General features: G+C 43.9%; 7 protein-coding genes across 11 annotated transcripts; 3 read left to right on the top strand and 4 right to left on the bottom strand.

Annotated features, from left to right (window-relative positions):
* Nucleotides 1–118: 118 nt before the first annotated feature.
* Nucleotides 119–3,885, bottom strand: LOC108099821 (myosin heavy chain, embryonic smooth muscle isoform). The gene is made up of 5 exons (XM_017203450.1): nucleotides 3,626–3,885; nucleotides 3,075–3,572; nucleotides 1,501–1,726; nucleotides 657–1,445; nucleotides 119–605 (listed from the first exon to the last, which is right to left on the bottom strand). Exons 1-5 carry the CDS (start codon nucleotides 3,697–3,699, stop codon nucleotides 336–338), a joined length of 1,857 nt encoding a protein of 618 aa, XP_017058939.1. The 5' UTR covers nucleotides 3,700–3,885; the 3' UTR covers nucleotides 119–335.
* A 338-nt stretch (nucleotides 3,886–4,223) lies between these two features.
* On the bottom strand, nucleotides 4,224–5,112 carry LOC108099824 (putative odorant-binding protein A10). The gene is made up of 2 exons (XM_017203454.1): nucleotides 4,854–5,112; nucleotides 4,224–4,494 (listed from the first exon to the last, which is right to left on the bottom strand). Exons 1-2 carry the CDS (start codon nucleotides 5,107–5,109, stop codon nucleotides 4,298–4,300), a joined length of 453 nt encoding a protein of 150 aa, XP_017058943.1. The 5' UTR covers nucleotides 5,110–5,112; the 3' UTR covers nucleotides 4,224–4,297.
* Nucleotides 5,113–5,636: 524 nt separating this feature from the next.
* LOC108099820 (unc-112-related protein) lies at nucleotides 5,637–8,401 on the top strand. Its single transcript, XM_017203449.1, has one exon. It carries the CDS (start codon nucleotides 5,949–5,951, stop codon nucleotides 8,094–8,096), a length of 2,148 nt encoding a protein of 715 aa, XP_017058938.1. The 5' UTR covers nucleotides 5,637–5,948; the 3' UTR covers nucleotides 8,097–8,401.
* Nucleotides 8,402–8,791: 390 nt separating this feature from the next.
* Nucleotides 8,792–11,218, top strand: LOC108099823. Of its 3 annotated transcripts, none has more exons than XM_017203453.1 (5): nucleotides 8,792–8,868; nucleotides 8,919–9,083; nucleotides 9,142–10,021; nucleotides 10,083–10,234; nucleotides 10,291–11,218. In XM_017203453.1, exons 2-5 carry the CDS (start codon nucleotides 8,983–8,985, stop codon nucleotides 10,901–10,903), a joined length of 1,746 nt encoding a protein of 581 aa, XP_017058942.1. In that variant the 5' UTR covers nucleotides 8,792–8,868; nucleotides 8,919–8,982; the 3' UTR covers nucleotides 10,904–11,218. The 3 variants fall into 3 exon arrangements, with proteins under 3 accessions (XP_017058942.1, XP_017058941.1, XP_017058940.1); XM_017203452.1 differs by having other exon boundaries at nucleotides 8,806–8,868; nucleotides 8,941–9,083; XM_017203451.2 differs by having other exon boundaries at nucleotides 8,822–9,083.
* On the bottom strand, nucleotides 11,214–13,595 carry LOC108099825. The gene is made up of 3 exons (XM_017203455.2): nucleotides 13,404–13,595; nucleotides 12,281–12,479; nucleotides 11,214–11,664 (listed from the first exon to the last, which is right to left on the bottom strand). The coding sequence occupies exons 1-3, from the start codon at nucleotides 13,413–13,415 to the stop codon at nucleotides 11,423–11,425; spliced, it is 453 nt and encodes a 150-aa protein (XP_017058944.2). The 5' UTR covers nucleotides 13,416–13,595; the 3' UTR covers nucleotides 11,214–11,422.
* Nucleotides 13,596–17,125: 3,530 nt separating this feature from the next.
* On the top strand, nucleotides 17,126–18,355 carry LOC108099902 (probable malonyl-CoA-acyl carrier protein transacylase, mitochondrial). The gene has a single exon (XM_017203560.2). It carries the CDS (start codon nucleotides 17,174–17,176, stop codon nucleotides 18,311–18,313), a length of 1,140 nt encoding a protein of 379 aa, XP_017059049.1. The 5' UTR covers nucleotides 17,126–17,173; the 3' UTR covers nucleotides 18,314–18,355.
* On the bottom strand, nucleotides 18,340–24,330 carry LOC108099900 (calcium homeostasis endoplasmic reticulum protein). 3 transcript variants are annotated; one of them, XM_017203558.1, is made up of 13 exons: nucleotides 24,197–24,330; nucleotides 23,889–24,059; nucleotides 23,480–23,826; nucleotides 22,224–22,386; nucleotides 21,923–21,995; nucleotides 21,354–21,428; nucleotides 21,073–21,149; nucleotides 20,810–21,008; nucleotides 19,678–20,736; nucleotides 19,453–19,620; nucleotides 18,854–19,192; nucleotides 18,570–18,741; nucleotides 18,340–18,514 (listed from the first exon to the last, which is right to left on the bottom strand). In XM_017203558.1, the coding sequence occupies exons 1-13, from the start codon at nucleotides 24,216–24,218 to the stop codon at nucleotides 18,416–18,418; spliced, it is 2,964 nt and encodes a 987-aa protein (XP_017059047.1). In that variant the 5' UTR covers nucleotides 24,219–24,330; the 3' UTR covers nucleotides 18,340–18,415. The 3 variants fall into 3 exon arrangements, 2 of the variants coding, with proteins under 2 accessions (XP_017059047.1, XP_017059048.1); XM_017203559.1 differs by having other exon boundaries at nucleotides 24,272–24,293; XR_001771962.1 differs by lacking the exons at nucleotides 18,340–18,514; nucleotides 18,570–18,741; nucleotides 18,854–19,192; ... (1 more) ...; nucleotides 19,678–20,736; nucleotides 21,923–21,995 and having other exon boundaries at nucleotides 20,970–21,008.
* Between the last annotated feature and the right edge of the window lie 177 nt (nucleotides 24,331–24,507).

The following is a 24,507-nucleotide window of genomic DNA, read 5'->3' as shown; positions in this document are numbered from 1 at the left end:
GAAATTTGCTCGAATACTTAAAACCTTTTAACTTGTGAGCTTGCCAAAAGAGTATTAATTGGTTTTGAAACTTCAATTGGCTTTACCAAAAAACCCCGTAGTAGATCAACCAACACAGTTAAATTCTATTACAATTTACTCAACGACCGTGCCGCCGGCGCTGGAGCAACTGCAGCAACCTGTGGATCAGCGCCCGTTCGGCCACCGACTGATGCAGTTGCTCCGGCCGGACCGGAGGCACCGGGTTCTTCAGCTTGAAAAATATATATATAACTCAACACCGCTTAGGGACTAACTTGAACTGGTCGTGGGTGGAACTAACATGGTGTTTGCTCTTAGTCCTGGCTCTTGTTGTCATCGATCGTTTTTAGGGCGGCCAACAGGGCGTGTTTGCGACTGCCGGTCATGTGGCTGCTGGCCGCCGCTCCGCCGGCGATGCTGTTGCGCTTCTTGGGCGCCGGATCGTCGCGCATGTTGCTGTTGCTCGCCTGCCGGCAGAAGGTCTTCAGAAAGCTTTCGCGCTCCTTGTAGTCGTCGGAGATCTGCTTGCGCAGGCTGGACATGTCCTCCTTGAGGCGCGGAGCACGCACACTGTTGTCCTGCGACTGCAAAAAGGAACAATGGTTATAACTACAAGGATATATCGAAAGTGTTACCTCTTCATCGCTGCGCTGAGTATTTTGACCATCTGTGCCCTCGTCGTCGTCGTCCTCCAGCGATTCTTCTAGGGGATCGCCCTCGCTGCTCTTGGCATCCATGTAGGCCGCGTACTTCACCAGACTGGCATCGTTGGCATTCTCCTCGCTGTTCTCCTCCGGCTCTTGGTCGCCGCCATCGGCGCACATCTTGCTCATCAGGCCGTAGGCATCATCCTCGTCATCCTCGCCCGCCGGCTCGTAATCATCATCGTAGTCGTATTCCAGGGATTTCAGCGTCGACTGCTTAGACTTCACCTCAGCGGAGGCCATTTTGGAGAGGCTTTCCGGACCGCGGCGCTTGCTGGCCAGGGAACTCTCCGCCTTGGCAGCTGCTCCTCCGCTAATCCTGGATCGAATAGTCTTCGCCGAGGACACTGGGATCTTGCCCTGGGCCGAGAGCACCTGGCTGAGAGTGGAGCTTCTGGCGTTGTGACCCATCTTGGCCTGGTTGGTGGCCGGCGGCAGGATGAGCTTGCCGCCACGGCCTCCCGGCTGTCGCTCCAGCTGACTTGGCGGGCTATTGGGTCCACTCTTGTCCTCGCCACTGTCCTTTTCGAAGTCGTAGAACGAGTCCGACTCCAGGACATCCGTCAGAGCGTTGAACTCGCTCTGGCTGTTCTTCTCGATGGCCTTGTCCAGCATCTCGATGGACTTCTCCAGCTTGTCGATCTTTTCCGGCTCCTCGGAGACGCCGCTCAACTTGGTTCGTCGACCGGAGGACAAGGGATTTATCTTGTCGGTGCCGAGCTAAAGGATTTCATAATTAGATTTTATTTAAAGTATGTTTACTACTGGAACTCACTGTGTACTCCTCCAGCTTGCGATATCCACTGATCTCGAGCTTGGCCTTCTCCAGTTTTAGCATCACCTCCTTGCCCTTCTTCTGCTCGTTGAGCAGCTGCTGGCGGAAGTTCTTGGACTCCAGCTGCACCTTGCGGGCCATCAGCTTCATGTCGTTGTCCTTGTCCTCCAGCCGCTGCTCCAGCGATTTCAGCTTCTCCTGCAGCTTCTGGCGCTCGTCCAGGTTTCTGGGGAAAGGATGGGGGAATTAAAAAGAAATTTCCTGAAATGGAAATCCTTAACCCAACAACAAACATATGTACAGCTGTGAAAAAAATAATAGCACCACCTACTCTAGCAGTGTTTGGATAGTCACCCTACCTATATTTTTAGCTCTATCAAAACATGCAATACCTTTTTAGAATCGAATCGCAACAAAGAAACAGAAAGTAAAAAAAATGTTTTTGTTTTAGTTTTTAAATTATTCAAGAAACAGGATTAAAACTCATAAAACTTAACGAAAAAAATAATAGCACCACTTTTCAAAAATGGGTTTAAAATTATAAGAACTACCAATATTCATGAGATAACAGTATTGAATTATTAATTCTGTTATATTTTTCATTTAATACTTTGTGGTGTATCCTTTATTGGAAACAACAGCTGCGCATTTCTTGGATTTAATAGTGGTACCTTTCTTGGGCTGCAGGCTTTTGGTTTATGTTGCCTGAGATATGTACGCACAGTTTGCTCCGTCGCATTTATTTTAAGCTCCTTCTTAAGCTCAGTAGCAGATTTGAAAGGATCCTTCTTGCTCTGACGAATCAATCGATTGACTTGAAAGGGGGTCATAGATCGCTTTCGTCCTCGTGTTTCAGGTTTTTCGTTATAGTTTAGAGCGTTATTGATCATTTTATTTGAACATCCGACCAATCGACCAACTTCCCTGTACGATTTTCCATCCATTATCAGCTTTTGGATAATACCACGCTTTTCCTTAGTGCAGTGCTTTCCACGTCCCATTTCAATGCTATTTTCAAACTTTTAAAGATCAAAATATTGGCAGGCTATTCGGCAAAATATTAGGTACTTGCTAATAAATGTGGTAGTGGTGCTATTTTTTTTCGACATTTTTTTCGTCCTTTTAATAAAATACTTAAAAATAAATATATAGGCAGAACTTAAAAATATGGTAACACATTTTTTGGCTAGAAAGAATACAAAAAAAATGTTGGGTTAAAAAAAAACACTGGAAACAATGTTATTTTACCCAGAAGAAAATGTATTTAAGTAAGATTACCATTTTTGAAAATAAATTAATAAACAATCGAGAAAATAAATCAACTTTTGGTATTAAAAAAGAACCTCGAAAATATGAATTTAAATAGGATTAGAGATTGGAAGAAAATTTGAAATAGTAGATTTAAATAGTAAATTTACTAAACGAATTACAAAAGTTTTTTTTTATGCGTATAAAAAATATACATATACAGAAGTTTAAAAATAATAATATGAACTGAAGCATGTAAATACATTAAGGAAATCAAATTCATCAATATTTAAGAATACGATTTTTTGGTTTTCCCAACCACATACTTATCCTTGTTGAGCTGGCTGTAGTGCTTGTTCTGGTCGCTCAGCGACAGGATGATGGCCTCCTTCTGCTTCAGCTTCAGCTCCAGATCCTTGTTGACGGCCTGCAGGTTGCGGTACTTGGTCTGCCAGACGCGCAGCTCCTCGGCGTGAGAATGGAGCAGCTGCGGCAGCTCGGCGTTGTTGGACTCGTATTTGTTGAGGGCCGAGGACTGGCGTTTGTGGAGGGTGCGCAGCATGCGATTCTCGTGGGCCAGGTTGGCGATCTCCGCCTGGGCATCGGCCAGTTGGTTCTGGAAGGTCTTGGCACGCAGATTCCTGGCGGACATGACCCGCTGGTGGATCTCGCTGTGGTTCTGCGAGCCAATCGACGGATGGCTATTGCTGGAGCCCTTCATCCCGGCACGTTGTTGGGGAGTCGGTTTGCTCCGCTGGTAAATCAAACTTGCCGATTCCCGGGAACTGGCCGAGAACAGGCTCTCACAGCTCTTGGCAGACGCTCTAAAAAGGAATGTTTAGTCGAGTAACCCTTTGATTATATGGACTCTACCCACGCCATCAGATTACTCGCTTCCAAGCGGGGTGCTTTTAGGCCAAAGGACGATGCCGGCTTGCGCGGCGATACCATCTAAGATCCTGCCGCTGTTTCGCAGGATGATTTCACTGAGATGAGCTCGGAGTAAGCTGCTAAGCAAATTTATCAAAAGGCCGATTCGGATGTTAAGTGTGTAGAAAGATATACAGAGAGAGCCGGTGCGAGGCGAGGATGTCGAAATATAACTGAAAACCAAGTGCCTGCTGCTGTGGTTACGCCGAATGTTTGATGTTTGTTTATTGTTTGCTCACCGCCTGCTGCGTTGTTGGGGTTTTGGCCAGGAATCGGATTGGGGCTCCCAGGACAGAGGTTGCCATGGCACCACCGATTGCCCGACTATCGACGGCAATCGAGATATTGGTTGGATTCATAGAAAGTGGTGCACCCATGTGACTTTTAACTCCTTCTGGTTTTCAAGCCAACAAGATTTTTTATAAGAAAATGCAAGAAGTAAAATAAACGAAGTAAAATATTAATTCTCCACATTATTACCTATTTAAAAGCTTAATTAAACACAAGAAAAAGGTTCCATTTCATAAACGAAAAAAGGTCAACGGTTGAAGCTTCTATGCAGTTTATTTGAAATTAAATGGAAACAAACACTTAAGTAATTTTCATTAACACAAGTTAATTAACTCTGTTCGGTGATTTTGGACTTCATCTCCTGGTATTTAATGCGATAGGTTCCCTCGGGATCGTAGATCTTCTCCAGGCGTTCCCAGTCGGTGGGTCGGTTATCAATGAGATGACGGGTAACCTTTTCAGCACCATTCTTCTGTTTCTCCGTGCACTTGGTGCAATCGGTTTGGATGGCATCGGGGAGGATTTCTGTAACGGTTAGATTTAAATTATTACAATTACAAGAAAACGTATTCCTGTATATTAAGATACAATAAATATTAATATGTGAATAATTTTAATTGATATTTTAAAACAAAGATGTTTGAATTTAATACTATAATTATGTAATGTAAATGTTTATGTTACTTCTTTCTGTTTTTATGAAGCAGATAGTAACAAGGGTGTAGTCAACGGATATAATATTTTTTATCTTTACCATAAGTGTTGGAAATATCAACCGTTATTAAATCAATAAATTTTTTGACTGTTCACTTTTTGATTTTGAAAAACTTTGGAAGTTCGAAATGATCCCTTTGTTTTTTATATGACCTGTAATCAAGACTTACCCTTTAGCATCTTGGCATCGGGAGTGCAAGGACCTGTTCCCTCCAGACACTTAATGTAGTTGATCAGCAGCCGCTCTTGGTTAAGGATCTCATCCAGGTCGACGTTATCAAACTTGTCGTCGTAAGCCTTCTCCACCATTGGTGCCGATGAACTAGGCGGATGAGGAAGAGCCTCCACTCGGAAGCAGGTGGTGCACATCAGTGCCACCACCAACGAGGTGGCCCAGATGGTCAGACGAAACCCGGAATCTCCCATTCTCGAATCGATCGTATGCTGCTAACCGTTTCAGCAATCCGGGCTTTTATAGAGATCCACTTTTTGCAATTACCCTGCGTGTTGACGTCCAATTTGGCCACTTACCAATTGAACTCGAATTAAGTGAATTTAATTTGATTACCTTGAGCAACAGGCAACTGCGTTTGCAAATTATTTTTTAGAGGAAATTTTTAGCAAGCATTGAGCTCATACAGTTTTGAGACAACCTAAAAGTTGAATTAATTACCATTTGTACTTATTTGTACTTACTTAATGAAACATTGATATCAACTTCAACACATTTGAATATTAGCCCAAGCTTAAAAAAGATTTACGAAAAAATGTACGAAAAAAATACATTGGTATGCAAATAGTTATAACTTCTTTTGTTCCGATCGACTTGAAATTTAGATATTTAAATTTAAAAAAAGTTTCAAATAATACGTTACTGCTCGACTTGCCAGCGCTGGTCACACCGCTTTACCATTTGCGCTCGACTATGGTATCTTTTTCTTAATTCTTCTGCGGTCACACTGTTCGGCGCTTTCTTTTTCAATGGACTGAGTTTTCCTTTTAAGTTTTGTTTTTGTTGCTCTATTTACGCAAGTGGAACAAATGCAATTGCTCGGATCCGGAATCATTGCGGCCTAGGCAAAGTGTGTGCCAAGTGTTTGCGGTCCGTGGATTGCGTGGTAGTGCGGGAAATGCGAATAAGGCGACCATCTGTGCGTCGATCGGTGGAAAAGTCTTAAATTTTCAGTGGGCGCCCCACCAAGGACGACCTAGAAACGCTCCCGGAAACTAGGACAGGTGACATCACAGCAGCCAGCAGAGCAATCATGATCCACGTCGGTGATAACTCATGGAATCTGCGGATCTTCATCACGGATCTGGCGCTGGAGAAGACGATGCGCGTGCGCGGTGACCAGCACATCGGAGGCATCATGCTGCAGCTGGTGGATCCGGAGAACCCCAAGGACTGGTCCGACCACGCTCTCTGGTGGCCCGCCCGTAATGTGTGGCTCAGCCGGACGAGACTGACCCTCGATCAGTGTGGCGTCCAGGCGAACAGCCTGCTGCACTTTACGCCCATGCACAAAATTCTGCGGGTTCAGCTTCCCGATCTTAGGTACCTGGACTGCCGGGTGGACTACTCCGTAAAGACCTTCGCGGCGGTGGTGAATCTGTGCAAGCAGCTGGACATCCGCTACCCGGAGGAGTTGTCTCTCTGCAAACCACTCGAGGCGGAGCACCTAAAGCGCAACTTCGCTCAGGTGCCGCACCAGAAGCGAGTGCCCATTGCCGAGCCGGATGGCACCAGCTATCTGCAACCAGCTGCCGATACCAACTCTTTTGTGCCCATCAGCACATCGTTCCACGGCGATGGCGGCAGCACTGGCAGTCTGGACAAGCCCTCCGCTCCGGGATCCTTCTTCTGCGCTCCTCTCTCGCCGCACAACCACCGCGGTCGCTCGCCCGTGGCACCGGCCTCCCCGTCGCCGGGCACCTGGAAGCAGAGCCAACTGGGCTATGCCACCTACGACTCCAGCTCCTCGAGCCTTGGCGATTTCCAGGAGAACTTGGCCAGCTCACCGCCCACTCCCTGCTCGGATGTTAGAGCGCTTCAGTTGCGCCCCAAATCGCTGGTTGAGAAGGCCCGTCTAAACGTGGGTTGGCTGGACTCATCGCTGTCTATCATGGAGCAGGGCATCCGGGAGTACGATACGCTGTACCTGCGCTTCAAGTACTTCACCTTCTTCGACCTGAATCCCAGGTGCGACCAAGTGCGCATCAATCAGCTGTACGAGCAGGCCAAGTGGAGTGTGCTCAACGAAGAGCTGGATTGCACGGAGGAGGAGAGCTTGATGTTTGCCGCCTTGCAGTTTCAGGTGAACCATCACGTGGACGCCACGCCGCACAGTGGTGCAGTGGACTCGGGCATCGAGACCTCCAGTCAGGAGAACGACAACGACGACGAGATTGATTCGGCCCTCAAGGAGCTGCAGATTACGCTGGAAGGCCCGAATGGGGGAGGAGATCCGCGAAACATCACACACATACCGGAACTCTCCGACTATCTGCGGTATCTCAAGCCGCAGAGGTTCACGCTGCGCGGCTACAAGCGCTACTACTTCACTTACCGCGATCTGCACTTGTACCTATTCAAGAGCGCCGAGGAATCGCGCCGCGTAGCTCCTACTATCACCATTAATCTGAAGGGCTGCGAAGTTACTCCGGATGTGAATCTGTCCCAGGGCAAGTACGCCATCCGGCTGGAGGTCTCTCCGGACGGTGGCCACGGGCCCAACAGCGAGGTGTGGGTGCGTTGCGAGAACGAGCAGCAGTACGCCAAGTGGATGGCCGCCTGCCGACTGGCGGCGAAGGGAAGATCTTTGGCGGACAGCTCGTACGAGAGCGAAGTGGACGGCATACTATCGCTGCTGCAGATGCAGCGACCTGTGCATGGAGTGCATGTTAACATCGATCCGCGATCTGTGGATGCAGTAGATTACCTGTCGCCCAAGATTCTTCGAAAACTGTCCAATAAAGCAGTGCAGCGAATCCTCGAAGCACATGCCAACGTCAGGGATCTGAACTCCCTGGACTCGAAATTGAAGTACATCCAGGCCTGGAGATCCCTGCCCGACTTCGGAGTCTCTCTGTTTATCATCAAGTTCGACGGGCATCGAAAGGAGGAGCTGTTGGGTGTGGCCCACAACCGTATCATGCGCATGGATCTAAGCTCGGGGGATCACATCAAAACCTGGCGCTACAATACCATGAAGGCCTGGAATGTTAACTGGAACATCAAGTGCATGATGATCCAGTTCGAGGACGAGAACGTGGTCTTCTCCTGCCACTCTGCCGACTGCAAGGTGGTGCACGAGTTCATTGGCGGCTACATCTTCATGTCGATGCGCTCCAAGGACAACAACCAGACCCTCAACGAGGAGCTTTTCCACAAGCTCACTGGCGGTTGGTCCTAGGAAACTTGATTAATCGAATTCAATGCCAGTTTCAATTGTTCTAATTTTGTAAAGAAAACAAATGTTTTTTTATTGTTAACCAACTGATAGACTCACAACTTCAATGCAATACGTGTATTTACGTTCAATTTACCTTTTAATTCGTTGTTAACTAATCTTGTTGATGATTTTTAACCACGAAAATCGCTTGCCAATGGCCCTTTTGCCTACCCAACTCTAAACAGACTTAACCGTGGCCTTAGCAATGTTTTTGTATGACTAACTTTTAAGTATACAATAAATAAATGAAGCCCTACCATATTAAATAGATATTATTTTTGAATGGGGCTTGCGTTTTTTAAAGGGGATTACAGGATTAATAACCAATGATTTAAAAATTGTACTAGTAATAGTAATCTTCTGATATTCTCTTGTATATTCGTTTCTATATATAAGAAAATATCCAATTTTTCGAATACTTTAAATTCATTAAAAAATGTGTAATCCTGTCAACTTTTAAAATATTTAAAGCTAACAACTTTTTGAACAAAATGTAGGTAAGTTGTTTATAACTTTGTTAATATTTTAAGGCGCTAATAAAATATAAACAATACATCGTTTTATTATTTAAATTATGCGCCATCACTGAATAATGTGAAATAATATCGTCATCATTTATACCGTTAGGACTTAAGTCTTAAGGCTTAAAACATCAATAAGTAATCTTGTGTTAATCGATAATTACACATCTCTAATCTGGCGCCAGCTTGGTTTAATTGTCATGGAAACGAAAGTACTATTTTTTACATTGATTTGATAATCACAGCCTAAAAACTAAATTAGTTGTGTTTCACCTGAGTTTTAGGGGTTTATTGTGAGCCTATTTTTTAATTTTCGACGCTAAACTATGGAGGAATCAGAGGAAACTCCAACTTCACGCACCGCCTACGAAGTCCAGAGGGATTTTGGTTTCAGTAGCGGGCTGCGTTCTGAAATCATTTGGGATTCGTATGTTATGCAACTAGATGCATTTCCCTATTCAATTCACATGTATTTTTACCTTTAGTTTAGCACCAGATCAGGGCGATGTGCTCAAACAGAAGATAGAGAACCTTATTCGCGAGGAAGATTCCCGAAACATAAAAGCGGTGCAACGAAAGCGGGACGTACTTTTCCGGAACATTTGGCAGCAGCGGCGCTTTACAAATGGCACGCTGCTATCCGCCATCGTCTACGTGCTGGTCACGCCGGACGCGGATCCGGAAACGGCGCTGCATTCAACCAACTACAGCTGTCATCCGGTTTTTCGCACTCGTCGTTGCATGAAAGGCGAGAACAGCGCCTCTTGCTGCATGATCTTTGTCGACGAAAACGCCCGGGTGTACTCCAACTGGGAACAGTATGTCTTCCGGAACACCCTGCCCAAGGGCCTAATGATTGCCCCGAGCCAAGGAGTGTACACCTTCACCGATGGTGAGGAGCCGGGCGTTCAGTTGATGGTTCATCCTACGCCCGCTTCTCGAGGCCGATACAGGCTTCTTAATGCTGGAGATAAGGTGGCCACTGTGGGTGGCCTGGTAGCCACTGTGCCGGCTGCAGCTGCTCTGGCGGTGCCACTGGGCGCTCCCCTGGTGATTGCCGCTACCGCAGTGGGGGTGGCCACAGGCGTTTACAGCACCCTGCGCTCCGCCTCCCGTCTCATCGATCGTCGACGGCACGGACAATCCACCTGCATCACGGACGGTGAAGCACGCAGCTCCTGGTTGGGAGTGGCTGGCGGAGTAGTCGGCTTGGGCGCCACTGGAGCCACAAAAGCTCTTGCTACGGCAGCAGGGGCGGGCTACAAAGTGACTCCCGCCGCTCAGCTGGCCGTGAAGGGAATAAATGGCGCCTCGGTGGTTATTGCCGGAACAGGAGTGGCCAATGGCGTCTACGATTTGTATTTGGTAACAATGCTTATCGGATTTTTCCTACAGTCCAATCAATTTACTTTTTCTTGTTCTTTAGAAAATTGGCGATGATCAGGCCATAAACAGCTTGGACATGCTTCAAATAGCTTCGCACCTGGTGATCTTCACGCATGCGATTAACAATATGCGCTTAGTTTCTAAGGTGACCAATGGATCTTCCTTAAGGCGAGCGCTGCGTAAACAATCCAGGTCAGTCTATCCTCTTATTATCCCTTCAAATACTTATATATTTTGTTTTATTGCAGAAAAGTCTTCGATCGCATATCCCAGGAGTCCGTTAAGCTCCACCGTGAATCTGGGCAATTTGATATTGTGCGCACCTTGAACGAAATTCCTTTTAAGGAGGCTCTCCTAAGTCTTCACAACATCAACTCCCATCTGCAGCAGGGAGTTGCAGCGGCTGTCACTTTGCTGCCCCAAATAGTGAGTCTCGGCAGTGGTGGCCAGATGCTCATAAATCTGGAGATGCTCGCCCAGCAGTTCGGTGGCAAGTTCGTCCAGCATATCGGCAATGTCTCCAGTTTCGCGGACGTTGTGGAGGCCATGGCAAGATATTTCAGCGACCAGGCGGTTCAGCTGCTCATGCAAATGACCCGCACCTTTGTGGAGCAGAACGTGGACTCCATTGATCGCTCTCTAAATACGTTCGTGTCTACGGAGACGGTTCTGTTTCGCATGCTGATGCACTGTGTCAACACTTTCGACAACTTTGGAGAGGACTTCCTGCTGAGCCGTCGTGAGGATATCTTATCAGTGGTTTCGAAGTACTTTCGTTCACTGGAACCGATCAGCGAGGATAACTGCCGCAAGTACAAATGTTCCGTTTGCAAAGGCGCTTACTACATAAGTTCGATATAGGCTGATTTCCTGATTTGAGCTAACTTACTAAGCCTGATTTACTTTAGCTTCCGAATCCTCGAAATTGTCTTTTTAGTTAGAAACAATATGTTGTAAACGAGTTTGGGATTCCTGACTCGTCTTTAAGAGAAGCTTCGTCATCCAGATTGTAACTCTTTGTTTTATATGTGAAAGTTTTCTTCAAGAGATTTTTACATTTCAAAGACTCCAAAGAATATGTCATCTTAGTTGAATGTGCTGTGAACTATGAATCGTTTTTATAACAACAATATTTATGTAAACAACTTTACCTTTATAAAAAATGTTTAAATTTCATTTGCTTGATTGTTTATTCAACTTAGACCTAAGAGTATAAATACTGTAAATGGGTTTGTGCCCCCTGCAGAGGGCACAATAAGGTACTCTATAAGAGTGAGCGCGACTTCTGGAATGTACACCTATAACCTAGCTTTAACTATGGACGGAGTCAGATAATGCTGACCAGATGGCACCGGCGTGGAGCATCGAACTGGAGCTCGTTTAGCAGAAGAACTCCTCCTCGCACTGGTTGTAGCAGCAGTAGGGGATGTTGTTGTAGCTCTTGATCTTGTTGTCCCTCTTGAATCGCTGCTTCTTCTCATGGTGCAGCTTGTTGGGCTTGTAGCGCGGAAAGATGTCCAGTTCGCTGAGGAGGTTGAAGTGCTCCCGCGTCACCCTCAGGTAGCCACCCATTGGATAACTGCTCCGGCTGATATGGTGATGTTTGTTGTGTGTTTTGCCGTCTGAAAAAGTTGGAAAAAAGGGGGAAACGATGCGAGTGAGCAAATCGATCTTGAACCTGCGCCTTGAAATCGGTTAACTGTTGCATCGGAACTGCTTTATGCAAATGCCGGACTTAAAGGCGTATTAATTGCAACCTAAACACTTTAAAACGTGTTTTCGATATGCAGTTCCGAGTGCAATTGTCGAGTTGACTGACACTCTGACCTTATTCGATCGCTAATCATATTTTTCGTTCTTTTCCTTACAGAAATACAAAAAATGTATTCAGAGTGGGGAAATTTGGAAAACTTTAGAAAATGTTTAGGATAAAATTGTGTTTTTTTCATCTGCATCTGTAGTTATATTCAGTAAAAGTTATTCACCTATATGATAAACATAATAAAAAGAATTTATGTTTATACCTACATATTTAAAATGTACAAAAACTTTTGGAGCATGGTACAAAGTTAAGTTGTGCTTGTGCTCTTTTATACCAATGAATTTTAAAGCAAATTAAAATGGTGTATAATTTAAAAGTTTTAGTTGATTTACAAATAAAAAATTTTATTTAATTTTCTTTCTCCAGAATCTTAATCGTAACCCCTTTCTTAATTTAACGCTGAAGTGGATACTTACATCCCAGTCTGTTTAGATGGTGATGTGGGTACTCGATGGACCTCCTTTCCCTGCGGGCACCTTCGTCCTGTTGAAACAGGTGCTCGCACGCCTCCATCGCGAACTTCTTCATTCCCTCCAAGGTACAGAAGCTGCCCGACGAGCTGTCCAGCAGGCAGAAGACCCCGAGGAGCAGCAGCATCCAGCGGCACAGATTGAACTGCAGGGGAGGAGCAGAAGAAGAAAACAAAACAAATGTGAGTATGAGATGCTAAATTAAACACCCAACCGGCCTCCGGAGCCTAATTATAAGTCGCTGACGCTCAGAATTTATCGCATAAGTGTTACAACGATCCTCTAACCGGCTGCACTCTGCTCTGCCTCGGCATTCGATTCCGAATCTGGATCGCATCTGGATTTGGACTGACTACCTCCGATGACGACAGCCGGGATGCCGGGGTGACGTCGCCGACTCCCTCGCACCGCATTATGCCGCCCATTAAAACTGGGTCAATATCGAGTCAAGATCGAAACATAAGCCGGAGCGCATTTGCAAGTCGACGCGGCCAAATGGTAAGATTTTATTGCCGCTTTTAATGACCGAAACTTCCCCGATATTACAAAGAGCTGGCTTGGAAATTATGTAATGCGCCTTGCAGGTAGGCATTTCCGCATTTTGCGCATTTTGCGGTGACAATCTGTTTAGCACTCGCTCCCATATAAATCCGAGTCGGAATCGATTGGGGTATTATGCTTAAGCCCGTGGAGAACAAAAGCGCATTTGTTTATATTGATATTTTTAGCAGACAGCCTGTTAATTGCACACACCCACTTTTCTGACGAAGCTAATTTAAGTTATTAAAGTGGTGTTTACTTAGAAGACAGATATTAAATTTGGAAATTTCTATATAAATTATTATATTTTGTTACATTTAATAACAGAATTAGGGTAATCTTGGTGCTTTTTATTAGGCTAAAGCACAAATAAAAATTTAAATTATATAATGATGCACAAACAATAACAATCTAAAAAATAAAAGACAAATATAATTAAACAAAAAACTATTTTTAAAAAGCTGCCTTTTCCTCATTTGCTCCATTCAAAATAATTTATTATTATATTTGATATATTTCTTCAACTCACCTTTGAACTCATTTTTATTCCGTTTTAGGATCACAATACTTATAATATCACTATGGCACTTGACCACTTTGCTTGCTGCAACACTACGTATACGTGTTTTTTTTGGCGGGCAAACCGAAAAGTTGCTGAATTGAAACCGTCCGATCGACGTTACCTGATAATCTCGAGTGGCGAGCGCACAATGAAAACTCGCTCGAAGCCGCTTAGCTTTTATACGCGCTTGAAAATCGGTGACCGGCGCTTCGGATCGGCTCAGGTTGAATCTTTCCCAGGTTCTCGACTGCCGCTCTTTATCTTAAATAGGGGGTGAGAGAGCGGCTCGGTATTTTTGATTGTTTTTTGGATGGAACTCGAGTTCGAAGGAGTTTTGCGTAAGCGGCATTCCGAGATATATACGTTTTTATCAATGGGGTGTGCGAAACGGACGTCAGACTTTAAGACTTGTTTTATAGTTTTCTTGCCGCTGGCTTCAAAACTAAACGAATTTCAACATAATTGTTTTGGCTTCCGTGAGTCATCGGCACATACCGCGGCATGCTCTTGTTTAAGATATGGTGAATTCTCGTAGCTAACAGTCTTATCAAAACACCTTGGAAATGTAATAAGGTAGTAATAGATTGTTCTGACGGTCGCCGGTGGCAGTGAAAGTTCCACTCAGACCTTGTTGCCAGGGGGTTTTCCAACCAGGGCAACGCACTTTTTGATAAGTAATGCAAACATTGGCCACTTCTAAAATTGATTTATGTGTAGAAACAAATAAAGTTGATGGGAAATCCAAAAACTAACCTTTGCCCCGAGAACAAAATGCAATGTTATTGATTAGAATTGATTGATTAGATTCAGTAGAAGTTTAAAAAATGTAAATATGTTTTTGTTTGAATATATGTAATAATTCCGAGAATCATAAACTCTAATATTCTTTTTTTATTGCTGACTGTCCCAAGCTTCCATTTACTACGGGTGTAAAAGAAGCCCATATAAGAAGTGATAATTTAGAAATAATAAATATTTCGTAAATTAAACTGAAACCGACCAGAATAGATGCAGTTAAGTACGGTTATTTATTGGCCACAAATAATTTTGTTTCCATTGATGGCCATTTCTGCAAATAGCAAACAACAAAGTCGGAATAAAAAACAATTTTTTGATTGTTGAGTAGCCAAACATTTCGATTGATAAATAAATTGCAACTGAAAAAAATATTTCTGAGATGTGCGGAATCAGCTAAATTCTTTTTGGTGCAATATTCCGGTTTTTTAGTGCAAACATAAAATTCTTAAATTACAGGTTCTGAGAGTAATTGAAAGTTAATATTAGCTAATCAACCATAAAAAGCTTAAATAATGAGCTGAATATTCTAACATAACATTTAAAAAAACTGGTTCCGAAAATTCAGAAAAGCTTAAACTTTAAAGAACATTCCGGTTAAAAGTTTAACATATTTGTACCGTTAAAGAAATTGAAAATAATAATATTTGTTAAAAAAAAATGTAAAATCAACGTTTCGTCGTAATGTAACATTTCAGTTTAAAGAATAAATCCTTAAGTAAACATTTATAAGCAATATTCTGAAAAGTTAAAAAGGCGATATGACTTTCACTCTCGTTTTCATTTGGCTCTCTTTGTGCGCAGCTGTCTCTTTCTTCCTCTTTCTGAACCGCTTTCCCTTTCTCTTTTCTCACCCTGTTGCGTAATCATCATTGGGGAGCACTCTTAACGGTTGTTCTGGATCGGGCGTCATCCTCGTTTATTCTAATTTTGTCAGATCTTTTGTGTTACTTATTTTTTTTTTTGGGTATTTTTAACTGCTCTCTCGGTCAATGCACACTTTCGGCCGACTTTTTTATGGGTTCAGATTGTTACGCTTTGGCTTCAGTTTCGCTTTCGTTTTGGTTTCGTTTTATTTTCGTTGCATTCCCGCATGCGGAAACGTTGCTCAGCCTACGGGGCGTATGCGCAATGCTGCGGCGCAGTTGCATTTCCCCAACATTTTGCACGTATCCTTCGGAATGTGCATTCCCGTGCTCGTCGATCGCAATTCCTCAACTAACGGTAACGGGCACGTTCTGGGAACCTCGATTTGGTTGCGGAATGTGGGGAGTGGGTAGAACTCTTCGTTTGTTTTTTGTTATTTGACATTTAATTGGTTAGCCACGGGCAGCTCATTCATAAATACAATTTCACAACCTGATTTCAAGAATCGCGCCACTTGCGCCATGTCAACGATCTCCGCCGAATGCCCCTACCTGGGCATCAAATTCACAATTCATTATCAAAAAAAAAAAACTAAATAAAGAGCCGAAATACCACAAAAACCAACGGAGCTTGAATCGCAAACAGGTTCTGCTTCTAATAGAATTGCCGGACCATCGACGATCTGATATTCGTGCAGTCTAGACGAGCATTTGGGCATTTGGGTCCTTTCCTTGGCAACAAGAAAAGAACAGGGAATGTCGCTCCGTCTTCCAAGAAGATCGCATCTGTGGATTTTTGCCCGGGGGAACATGAGGCGGCGGCGGACGAAGCGTGTGAGCTAGTGTTTTTGTTTTGGTGCCCAGATCTCCTGTTCCTTGAACTGAGGGCGAAAGTGGTGCGTCACGTCATCTCCGGTGTCTGACTTTGCCGGCGGCTTTGCCGTTCACCTTTGCCATCCTCGTCCAAGTCTTCTGCCTCCTCTTCGTCCTTTTCTTCACCGGTTGCAGCTCCTTTGGCACGCCGAAGGGTTTTTCGAGCGCCTCGAGTTCAAAAAACTCTGCGATAACCTCGCGGCGATCGCATTTCAAATTAGAAACTTTTTTTGGGATTCCAAACAGCACATGGCCATGCAATACCCTTTCGTTTTTAAAGGGGCATACGATTGTTATTAAAATTGTGTACTTTAGGTAGATAATGTAAAAAGGAAAAGTTACATAATTTTTTTTCCTAACTGAGATAATTACAATAGTTATGATCAACATTGTTTGTTTAACGATCTTATTAGCAAACCATTAAATCTAATATTTGTCATTATCAACGGTATAAATATAAAGTAAGCTTTAAAAACTTAAGTCAAGTAAGCACGTAGGGCCTAAAATTTAAAAAAGATTTTATTTCTAAAACATAAAACTGGGGTAAAGAGTTTTTTCAAATATATATTTTTAATTTTATTATTATTTAAGACATAAGTTATAAGCCTTTATGAACAAAGAGCGAATTTATAAAGATGAAAAAAAATGTTTCTCCTGAACATGTTAGATTTAAAAATAATAACAACACTCTTCCTTTTTGGACCACAAACTAAGCTTTGGCCAACATTTATTTGTAGTTTCATAGTGACTCATGCTTTTACCGTGGGTATTTCGTCATGACATTAAATGACTAAATACGAGCTTAGCAACATAAATCAAGTTTGATTTAAAGAAGTGACAAAAAACACGGTCCGTAACCATTATCAATGGCAAATTCCGCAGCTTATGAGTAAGATGTCAGGTAAAATCCCATGCAGCTTAGATTCTTAATTATCAAAAAATTTACCCAATAACGTTTTTATTTGAATTCCTTGCTTATATTAACTGAATTAAGAATTCGTTAAAAATTAAACAAAGTCAGAAAAGTCTAATTAATTAATTCTTCGATAATTTAGAAGAGGAACCGCCAAAGTTTAAATTAAAAATAAATAAAAGTCCAAAGTAATCGATAAATTATAAATTATTAACACCGATAATTTCATTCGCTTCTGCCCACCTCCAATCAGCTGTTGCATCAGTTATGCCGCTATATTGTTCATAAAAATGTTATCCGCACGCAGACTATTACGAGAACCGCGGATTTCCGGCGCTTTGAGCTGGTCTCGTTGGAGCAGCGATGCCGCCAAGGCCACCACAGAATCATCCGTGCTGCCGGACAGCGCTGAGAAGCGTCAGCAGCTGCTCAACGAGCTGGCGGAACCATTGGATCAGCGAACCCGGCCCGCCATCGATCCCAAGGAAACAAGCGTGATGCTTTTTCCTGGCCAGGGCACACAGTACGTTGGCATGGCCAAGGACCTACTCCGCTTCCCCGGTGCCCGCCGTATTTTTGAGCTGGCCAACGAGGTGCTACAGTACGATCTACTTAAGATTTGTCTGGAGGGACCACGTGAAAAGCTAAATAGAACGGAGCACGCGCAGCTGGCGGTGATGGTGTCCTCGCTGGCCACACTCGAGCAGTTGCGCGAGGAGCGGCCCAAGGCAATCGAGACGTGTGTGGCAGCCGCCGGCTTCAGTTTGGGTGAGATTACCGCCCTGGTGTACGCGGATGCGCTGCCCTTCGACAAGGCTCTGCGATTGGTCCAAGTACGTGCCACTGCGATGCAGGCGGCTTGCGACCAGGCAGCTGGAGCTATGGCCATGACGCTATACGGTCCGGACACCAATCTAGGGGAAGCGTGTAACCGGGCGCAGCAGTGGTGTCTGGATAAGGGAGTGGAGTCGCCCTACTGCGGCATCGCCAACTACATGTACCCGCACTGTAAGGTGGTGGCCGGCAATGTGGAGGCCATCGAGTTCCTGGAACAGAACGCCAAAGCCTTTAAGATCCGGCGCATGAAGCGCTTAGCCGTGAGCGGTGCTTTTCATACTCCCCTGATGCAAAGCGCGGTGGAGCCCTTTAGCAAAGCCCTAAAAACGGTGCAACTGCAGGATCCCGTCATCCGTGTGTACTCCAATGTGGATGGCAAACCCTACCGGCACGCCAAGCACATCCTCACACAACTACCCAAGCAGATCGTTCGTCCCGTCAAGTGGGAGCAGACCCTCCACGAAATGTACGAGCGCAAGCAGGGCGTCGACTTTCCACGCACCTTCGAATGTGGTCCTGGCAAAGGGCTCGTCCAGGTCCTGGAGAAAGTCAACGCAAAGGCCGCACAGTCAAGCATAAACGTCATAGCTTAACTTTGTGTAAATAAACATATGTAGAGTTTGCTTTTATAAAAATGTATTTTTTCTTGGCTAAAGGAAACAAAAAACGTCAGAGTTGTTGGCCTGTGGCAGATCCTAACTCTTGTCATCCCGCGAACGCATGCGATGTGCGAAGGCAGCACCCTTGTTCTTGCGGAAGCTCTCAAAAGGATCGTGCATATTGGCACCCACTCCCTGTGGAATAGCTTGATCAGACTTTGTGTTATTTATTATTATTATTTCCTCCTACCTTGTACATTTCCCGACGATCCCGCACCTCGCCGCCAGATATTGGCGTGTCTATGCCTTGGTTCTTTGAGCCCAATCCAGTTCCAGTGCCCGCCCAGCCCATTTTCATGAGCATCTGGTGGCCCTTGTTTGTTTCCTCAATGAATTCCTGCGGTTTGGCGAAGGTGCTTCCCCTGTGAATATAAAAATAATTCATTATTATTATTTTAAATAATATGGATCATTAGTTTCGTGCTTTCAAGGTGTAAACGGAGTATAGTTTCTGTTCTACCCTCTTTAACTTACATGAAACTCGGAGGAGTTGGAGATCTGTCACGATCTACACGCCTTAGGTTTGTGTTGTTGCCATTATTGCTGCTGTTGGAATTGGTGCGTTCCAAGCGATTCTCACGATTGCTAATCATGTTACTACTATTGTTTTCTCGTTCATGGCGAGGCGATCGATTCCGACCCTTGCGATTGCTAATTCCACTTCCTCCCATACCTCCACCACCCATCCTGTTTCGGTTCATCGGCGGCGGCGTTGAGGAGCGCTCCAAAGATCGTGATCTTGACCTGGAGCGAGAGGCTGATCTGTCGCGATGGGGCGGCGTATTTGAACGGGAGCGACTCCGACTCTTCGATCTAAGTGGAAAAATAAAGAAAAACTGTCAATTAATTGTTCCATACTTAAATTAATGATAGTACTAATATCTTAATATAGCAAAATCTTGACCATAGTCTAAAAGTCACTGGTAAATTACATATTTGTGAAAAGAATAAAATTTGAATTTTATGTATAAACTACTCTTATTAAAAAGTATCTTATTTTCCCACTAAACAGTAAAATTGAATTTGTATTTCCCTTGATAAACAACTAAATTATATTTACACTCAAAACTCACCGATAGACGCGCTTGTTGCTTTTTTTTGGTAAGGGTTTCTCGAGCACAATTGGACTGGGCGAGCGTGACTTTTCCCGCACGCCATCCTTGATTTCCTCCTCTTTTTGCTTTCGCGCCGCATTCTTCACCTTGTAGTACTCATAGAGACCAAGCTTTTCCCAGCCCTCACTGCAAGGTAAGGAGCGTCATTAGTACCTTCATAACTTAATCGACTGAGTGACTTACTTATCCCTGGGGCGATCGTGCGAGGGTGCGGAATAGAAGGCGTTCAAAGCGTTTGTCAGTCGCTCGCTTTGCGGCGCAGGAGCTGGCAGTCGAATGTCCGCTGGATCGAGGGCTTTGTAGTTGTAGTCCTCCAAACGAATAAGGGGCACCATTAGGCCAGCTGGCAAGTCGTAATAAGGCGCTGTAGGTATTTGCGGCTCTCCGATCACAACAGGTTCTCTGGATTCCGCCTCGCCCGATTGTTGCGTTTGTTGGCCATCTTGCATTGAACCGTCTTCTGGTTGATTGGTTATCACCGCCCGAATGGCCGCATTAAGCACATCGATATCCACATCCTGATCACCCTTTGGCTGGCCGGGTCTGACCAGGCTTTGGGGGTACGCAGCCATCGGCTGTTGTTGCTGCGGCGGCTGTTGTTGGTGTTGTTGCTGCTGTTGTTGTTGAATTTGGTGCTGACCTTGCTGCTGTGGGTCGTCGGGATGGTGTTGCTGCTGGTGCTGCATCTGCAAGCACGCCTGAATCGCTGCACTGAGCACGCCGAGATCAACAGGAGGTTCATTGCCACTTCCTTGGCCCTGCATTTGCTGAAATTGTCCCGGTTGTGGTTGCTGTTGCTGCTGCGGATGTCCCATCGGTGGTCCCTGATTATGGTGGTGCATGGGCGCGGCGAAGCCTGGCGGTGGTTTCGACATGTCCGGAATGAAAAAGTTCGGTCCCCGCGGATCCGCAAAGGGATTGCCGGGTGGCTGCTGCTGCTGGTGAAAGTTGCCACCAGGATACATATTGTTCCCCGCCTGCGGATTCTGTTGATCATGAGGACCCGGAGGGCCCTGATTGTTCATGTGCTCGCGATCCCCAGGCATCGGTACGCGGTGGGACATTAACGATGGTATGTTCTTGTTTTGCTGGGGACCGCCGGGACCTTGATGCTGAAGCATATGTTGTTGCTGCGAGTTTTGGGCCACCATTATCTGCTGCTCCAAATGCTGCGCCTGCTTCTCGAGTTGGGCAATCTGCTGGCTGGCATGTTGAATAAATATCTGGTGCTGTTTTTGGTAACTGGAAAGGGAAGGGTAATAGTTAGTTCCATAAGCAATAAGGAAATTGAAATCTGAGCCTCCCAACTACTTACTTGTCCAAGGTGGACTTTGTGTTCTGCGTGAACTTCGCGACTATTTCATGATGCGTGTTCTGCAGATTGGTTTTGTACTCCTGCATGGATGAGTCCGGCGACTGCAGCTTCGAGATGACGCAAGCATCAAAGAACTTGGCCTTGGATTCCCACAACGACAGAAGTTTGGCCAGTTTTTGACGCTGGTCATTGCTGGCAACTGTGTATTTAAACGCCACCGTTAAACGTCAAAAAAACAAAGTCTTAAAAGGGGAAGTACATACTTAATTCGGCGCTGCAGAACATCGGAATAACGACGTTCTCAAGGCTGTTCTTCAAGTCATTGATGTTCTTGCGCATGCTGTAAATACATTGTGACACTTAGGTCTCAGCTCCTGTCTAATCTGTAGTCTTGTCTTTGGTCGAGGTCAAGTTATAAAGTTTAGTCCAATGCTGTCCGAGTATAACCCCTTAAACCAACCAACAAAGCTCGGTTAAGGCTCTGTGGGTTAGTTCTTGTGGTCTAAATACTATACTATGCTAGTGGTTGACTGGGCGAACTTACCAGTGGTGGAGTATATCATTAACTAAATATATAAGATGCAATTTTTGCTGAAACGTTGAACCATTGACCAAAGCCCTAAAAATAAATTAACAAACAAAAAACATATTTTTTTCTAGTTCTCTGTATGCACAACAACATTGCCAAAAGTACTTGTTGTGCAAGTATAATGATTTTGTTAGTTGGTCTTCTTTCTTTTTGATTAAAATTGTTTTCTTTTTTTTTTTTTTTTGTCCAATGATTTTCACTTTTTAGTGTTTGTGTACTGTTGTGTGTGTGTGTGTTAATGGTTAATCTTAGTAAGTAAAATGAAGTGTGTGTTTGGTGTGTGGCCCTAGCTAAAAGAACTCCGGATCTGGGAACTACTCATGATCATAACATCTTTCGAAAACGAATCAACGAATCAATCTCAAGCCTCTCTGGGGGAGTCTCAATCGCTCAATCGATCATCTCTCGCTTGTTTTTCGATATTTCGTTTTTGTATGTTTGGTTAGTATTTCACTCGTTGAAAGAAAGAAACACAATTTAATTAATACATGTTGCAGGTCATTAATTATAAAACTGAGGCATACTTCTTTAAAAGATATTGTAAAACGACATTGATTTTTGCGCTGTCGGTTGAATGCTGTAAAATCCAGTTCTTGCCTAAAATTGCAATATCAAACAGGTTACTCATATTGTCATTGTCACTGGCGATAATAAATTATGATTAAGGATTAATCAAAAGGTAATATGGATTCATTTAGTGTGTTTTTTGTGTGCAGCAAACTGCGGAGCATCAAAAATGAGCTCCGTTAGCTAACTTATGACTGATTACGATAGACTACAAACAAGCAAAACCGAATCCAGCCGGCTAGCCGAACTCATATTTACCTGCAGAGATGCTGTCCTTGGTGCAGGACTCGATGATCGGCTGCAGGACGCCATCGAAGTCCCTCAGCACAATGCCCTGTTCGCCAGCCATCTGCTCCTGCTGCGTCGTCTGCGCCGCCGCGATGGCCTCGTCGATCTGCTTCGTCTTCTGGTTCATCAGGGCCTACAGGTTGGTTTGGTGCGATTTGGTTCAGATGCGTAGTTGTGGTTCGGATCAGTTTTGTCATTGGGCACACAAAGGTATTTTCACATTCATATTCGCATTTGCGATTTCATATTCGTATTCAAGTCGACAAGCGTTTCAAACAAATTTGTTTTTGGGATTTGTTTTTTGGTTTATACACAGTTTTTGTCAGTTGGTATGAAGAGTGGTTTGATTGGTAATTTTTTTTTTTTTTTGGTTTATGTTTCAAAAAATACAATAAAGCAAAAATTTAATGTAGCATTGTAAATTGTTAATTCAATAGTTAAAATAATAGAAAATAGAGATTGTAGTTTGGTTATGCTGAAAGTACACTTCAACTTAGGGATCAAGATCTGAGTAGAGCGATTGAGAGGGGAAGGGCCAGAGAAGATTTGGTTTTTTCAAACGGGTCAAAGTGAATTGATATTTCCAGGATCCCAAAAATTAAGTAAGACAAAGAGCATCGAATACCGTACTTTTAAACTTTTAACTTTTAAAGGAATTGACAAAAATTGTAATTTTGGCGATGGAAAAACTTGAAAAGAATTTAACCAAAAACCTTTTACAATTTTATAAACGCAGATTAAAAAGCGTTTGGTGGTCTCTTTCTAGTTTTTTTTTACAGAAAACATTAAGAAATTCGGCAAATTTAATGTTCCTTTCTATATTCTATGATGAAGACTATTTTTTAACTAAAAAAAATGAATCAAAAATGTTTGGAAGAGGGACAATTTTCCTTAAAATAAAGTTTAAGTATTATTATTATATTATATTTGCCTTAAGAGTTTCAAGCTACCTTTATATAAATTTCAGCAAGAATTCTTATACAAGAATTATAATATGTTCTATTAAAGGAATTGTTTGAGGCGATAAAAATCGCAATATTTAAGTTTTTAAGCTTATAAAAATTTTTGAATTTCTTGGAAAAAAAAAACAAAATTAAGGACAGTACAAGGGGCGACAATGACGTGGTGTTCTTTCCTTCAAACACTGTAGCTGCTCTAATCTCTCAGAGAAATGCTTGCAAAGGTATGTATATAGAGTAGACCGGTCGTTGTCAACTTTAAATTACCGTGTGCTGTGCGGAAAGATTCGCTTCGGATTGCTTGATCTGTTCCCGCAGCGTCTTCTGCTGCATCTTAATGGCGTCCAGTTGGGGTGAAAGATTCATGGCTATGGCATTGCCATTTGCTTGCTGATTGTTTGGCGGTCCCCCGTTGCCAGAGTTCGGTGGCCAAGAGTGCGGCTGTTGCTGCTGCATACCATCTTGTGCGTTTTCTGGCGGGTGTTGTGGCTGCTGATTGGGTGGAGGATAGTGACCAGGTGGCTGGGATTGCTGCATTGGCGGCGGATGTTGCATGTAATGGCCGGGCTGTCCACCCGGTGGCAGTTGTTGGTTCATACCCTGCTGCTTGAGCACTGAAATTGCAGTATAATGGCGATATTAAAAGACATTTTTAACATTTTTAGAGCCCACTTACATGTCTGTTCCGCTGCCACCCGAAATTGGTAGTAGCTTGCGAATTCGCCGCCGTAAAGAAACTCGAATTTCGGGTTATTTTGCTGCTTCTGTTTGGTTATGGCCTCAAACTCCGGACCATTTCTGGCCACAAACTCCGCTAGCTTGTCGATAATATTGCGTAAACTCGCGTCTGAAAATCAAAAAGTTTTTGCATACAAAGTTTGAGCAAATCAAAGGTTGCGCGTGTGTGTGCGCGTGCCAATCTAACTGGGCATGGCGTGTTCCCTTCGGAAAAAGCAATAAAGGACAATTTCAGCTTTATCTAACCTCGCGGCGGCTGCACGTCCATTTTGAGGCTGTTTATAAACACTATTCGCCTTGTTTAATTCCCAAATTCATTACTTTTTACAATTTTTCAGCGGCACTTTTCACTGCTTCTTCTTCTTTTTTTTAATAGTGTGACCGGCGCTTTGCACTCTACATACATCACATTCTTGAAATGCCGAATTCAGCATTCACCCCTTAAATTAACAATTGTTTTTTATACTGCGATTTGTGTTTAATTAAACACATGTTTTAAATGTTAATATGAAATATTCACCAACAGACATACCTCTTGTTAAAAAGTATGTCATTGT

This window comes from Drosophila ficusphila, unplaced genomic scaffold (genome assembly GCF_018152265.1).
Source record: "Drosophila ficusphila isolate 14025-0441.05 unplaced genomic scaffold, ASM1815226v1 contig_106, whole genome shotgun sequence".
In the NCBI taxonomy this organism is placed as follows: Eukaryota; Metazoa; Arthropoda; class Insecta; order Diptera; family Drosophilidae; genus Drosophila; species Drosophila ficusphila.
The sequence above is the reverse complement of the archived record's forward strand: the minus strand, read 5'-3'. Positions and strand labels throughout refer to the sequence as shown.

Excerpts from the sequence above, each read along its gene's own strand:
- LOC108099820 (XM_017203449.1), top strand. The coding sequence starts at position 5,949 with ATGATCCACGTCGGTGATAACTCATGGAATCTGCGGATCTTCATCACG.
- LOC108099902 (XM_017203560.2), top strand. The coding sequence starts at position 17,174 with ATGTTATCCGCACGCAGACTATTACGAGAACCGCGGATTTCCGGCGCT.
- LOC108099824 (XM_017203454.1), bottom strand. The coding sequence starts at position 5,109 with ATGGGAGATTCCGGGTTTCGTCTGACCATCTGGGCCACCTCGTTGGTG. Across the intron at positions 4,495-4,853 it reads CGATGCCAAGATGCTAAAGG|AAATCCTCCCCGATGCCATC; the intron begins GTAAGTCTTGAT and ends TAACCGTTACAG.
- LOC108099900 (XM_017203558.1), bottom strand. The coding sequence starts at position 24,218 with ATGGACGTGCAGCCGCCGCGAG. Across the intron at positions 23,827-23,888 it reads GGTGGCAGCGGAACAGACAT|TGCTCAAGCAGCAGGGTATG; the intron begins GTAAGTGGGCTC and ends CTGCAATTTCAG. Across the intron at positions 21,429-21,922 it reads TTACAATATCTTTTAAAGAA|GGCTTTGGTCAATGGTTCAA; the intron begins GTATGCCTCAGT and ends ATTTATTTTTAG.
- LOC108099821 (XM_017203450.1), bottom strand. The coding sequence starts at position 3,699 with ATGGTATCGCCGCGCAAGCCGGCATCGTCCTTTGGCCTAAAAGCACCC. Across the intron at positions 1,446-1,500 it reads GCAAGCTGGAGGAGTACACA|CTCGGCACCGACAAGATAAA; the intron begins GTGAGTTCCAGT and ends GAAATCCTTTAG. Across the intron at positions 606-656 it reads CTCAGCGCAGCGATGAAGAG|TCGCAGGACAACAGTGTGCG; the intron begins GTAACACTTTCG and ends TCCTTTTTGCAG.
- LOC108099825 (XM_017203455.2), bottom strand. Across the intron at positions 11,665-12,280 it reads CCATCTAAACAGACTGGGAT|ACGGCAAAACACACAACAAA; the intron begins GTAAGTATCCAC and ends CAACTTTTTCAG.
- LOC108099823 (XM_017203453.1), top strand. The coding sequence starts at position 8,983 with ATGGAGGAATCAGAGGAAACTCCAACTTCACGCACCGCCTACGAAGTC. Across the intron at positions 10,022-10,082 it reads GCGTCTACGATTTGTATTTG|AAAATTGGCGATGATCAGGC; the intron begins GTAACAATGCTT and ends CTTGTTCTTTAG. Across the intron at positions 10,235-10,290 it reads GCGCTGCGTAAACAATCCAG|AAAAGTCTTCGATCGCATAT; the intron begins GTCAGTCTATCC and ends GTTTTATTGCAG.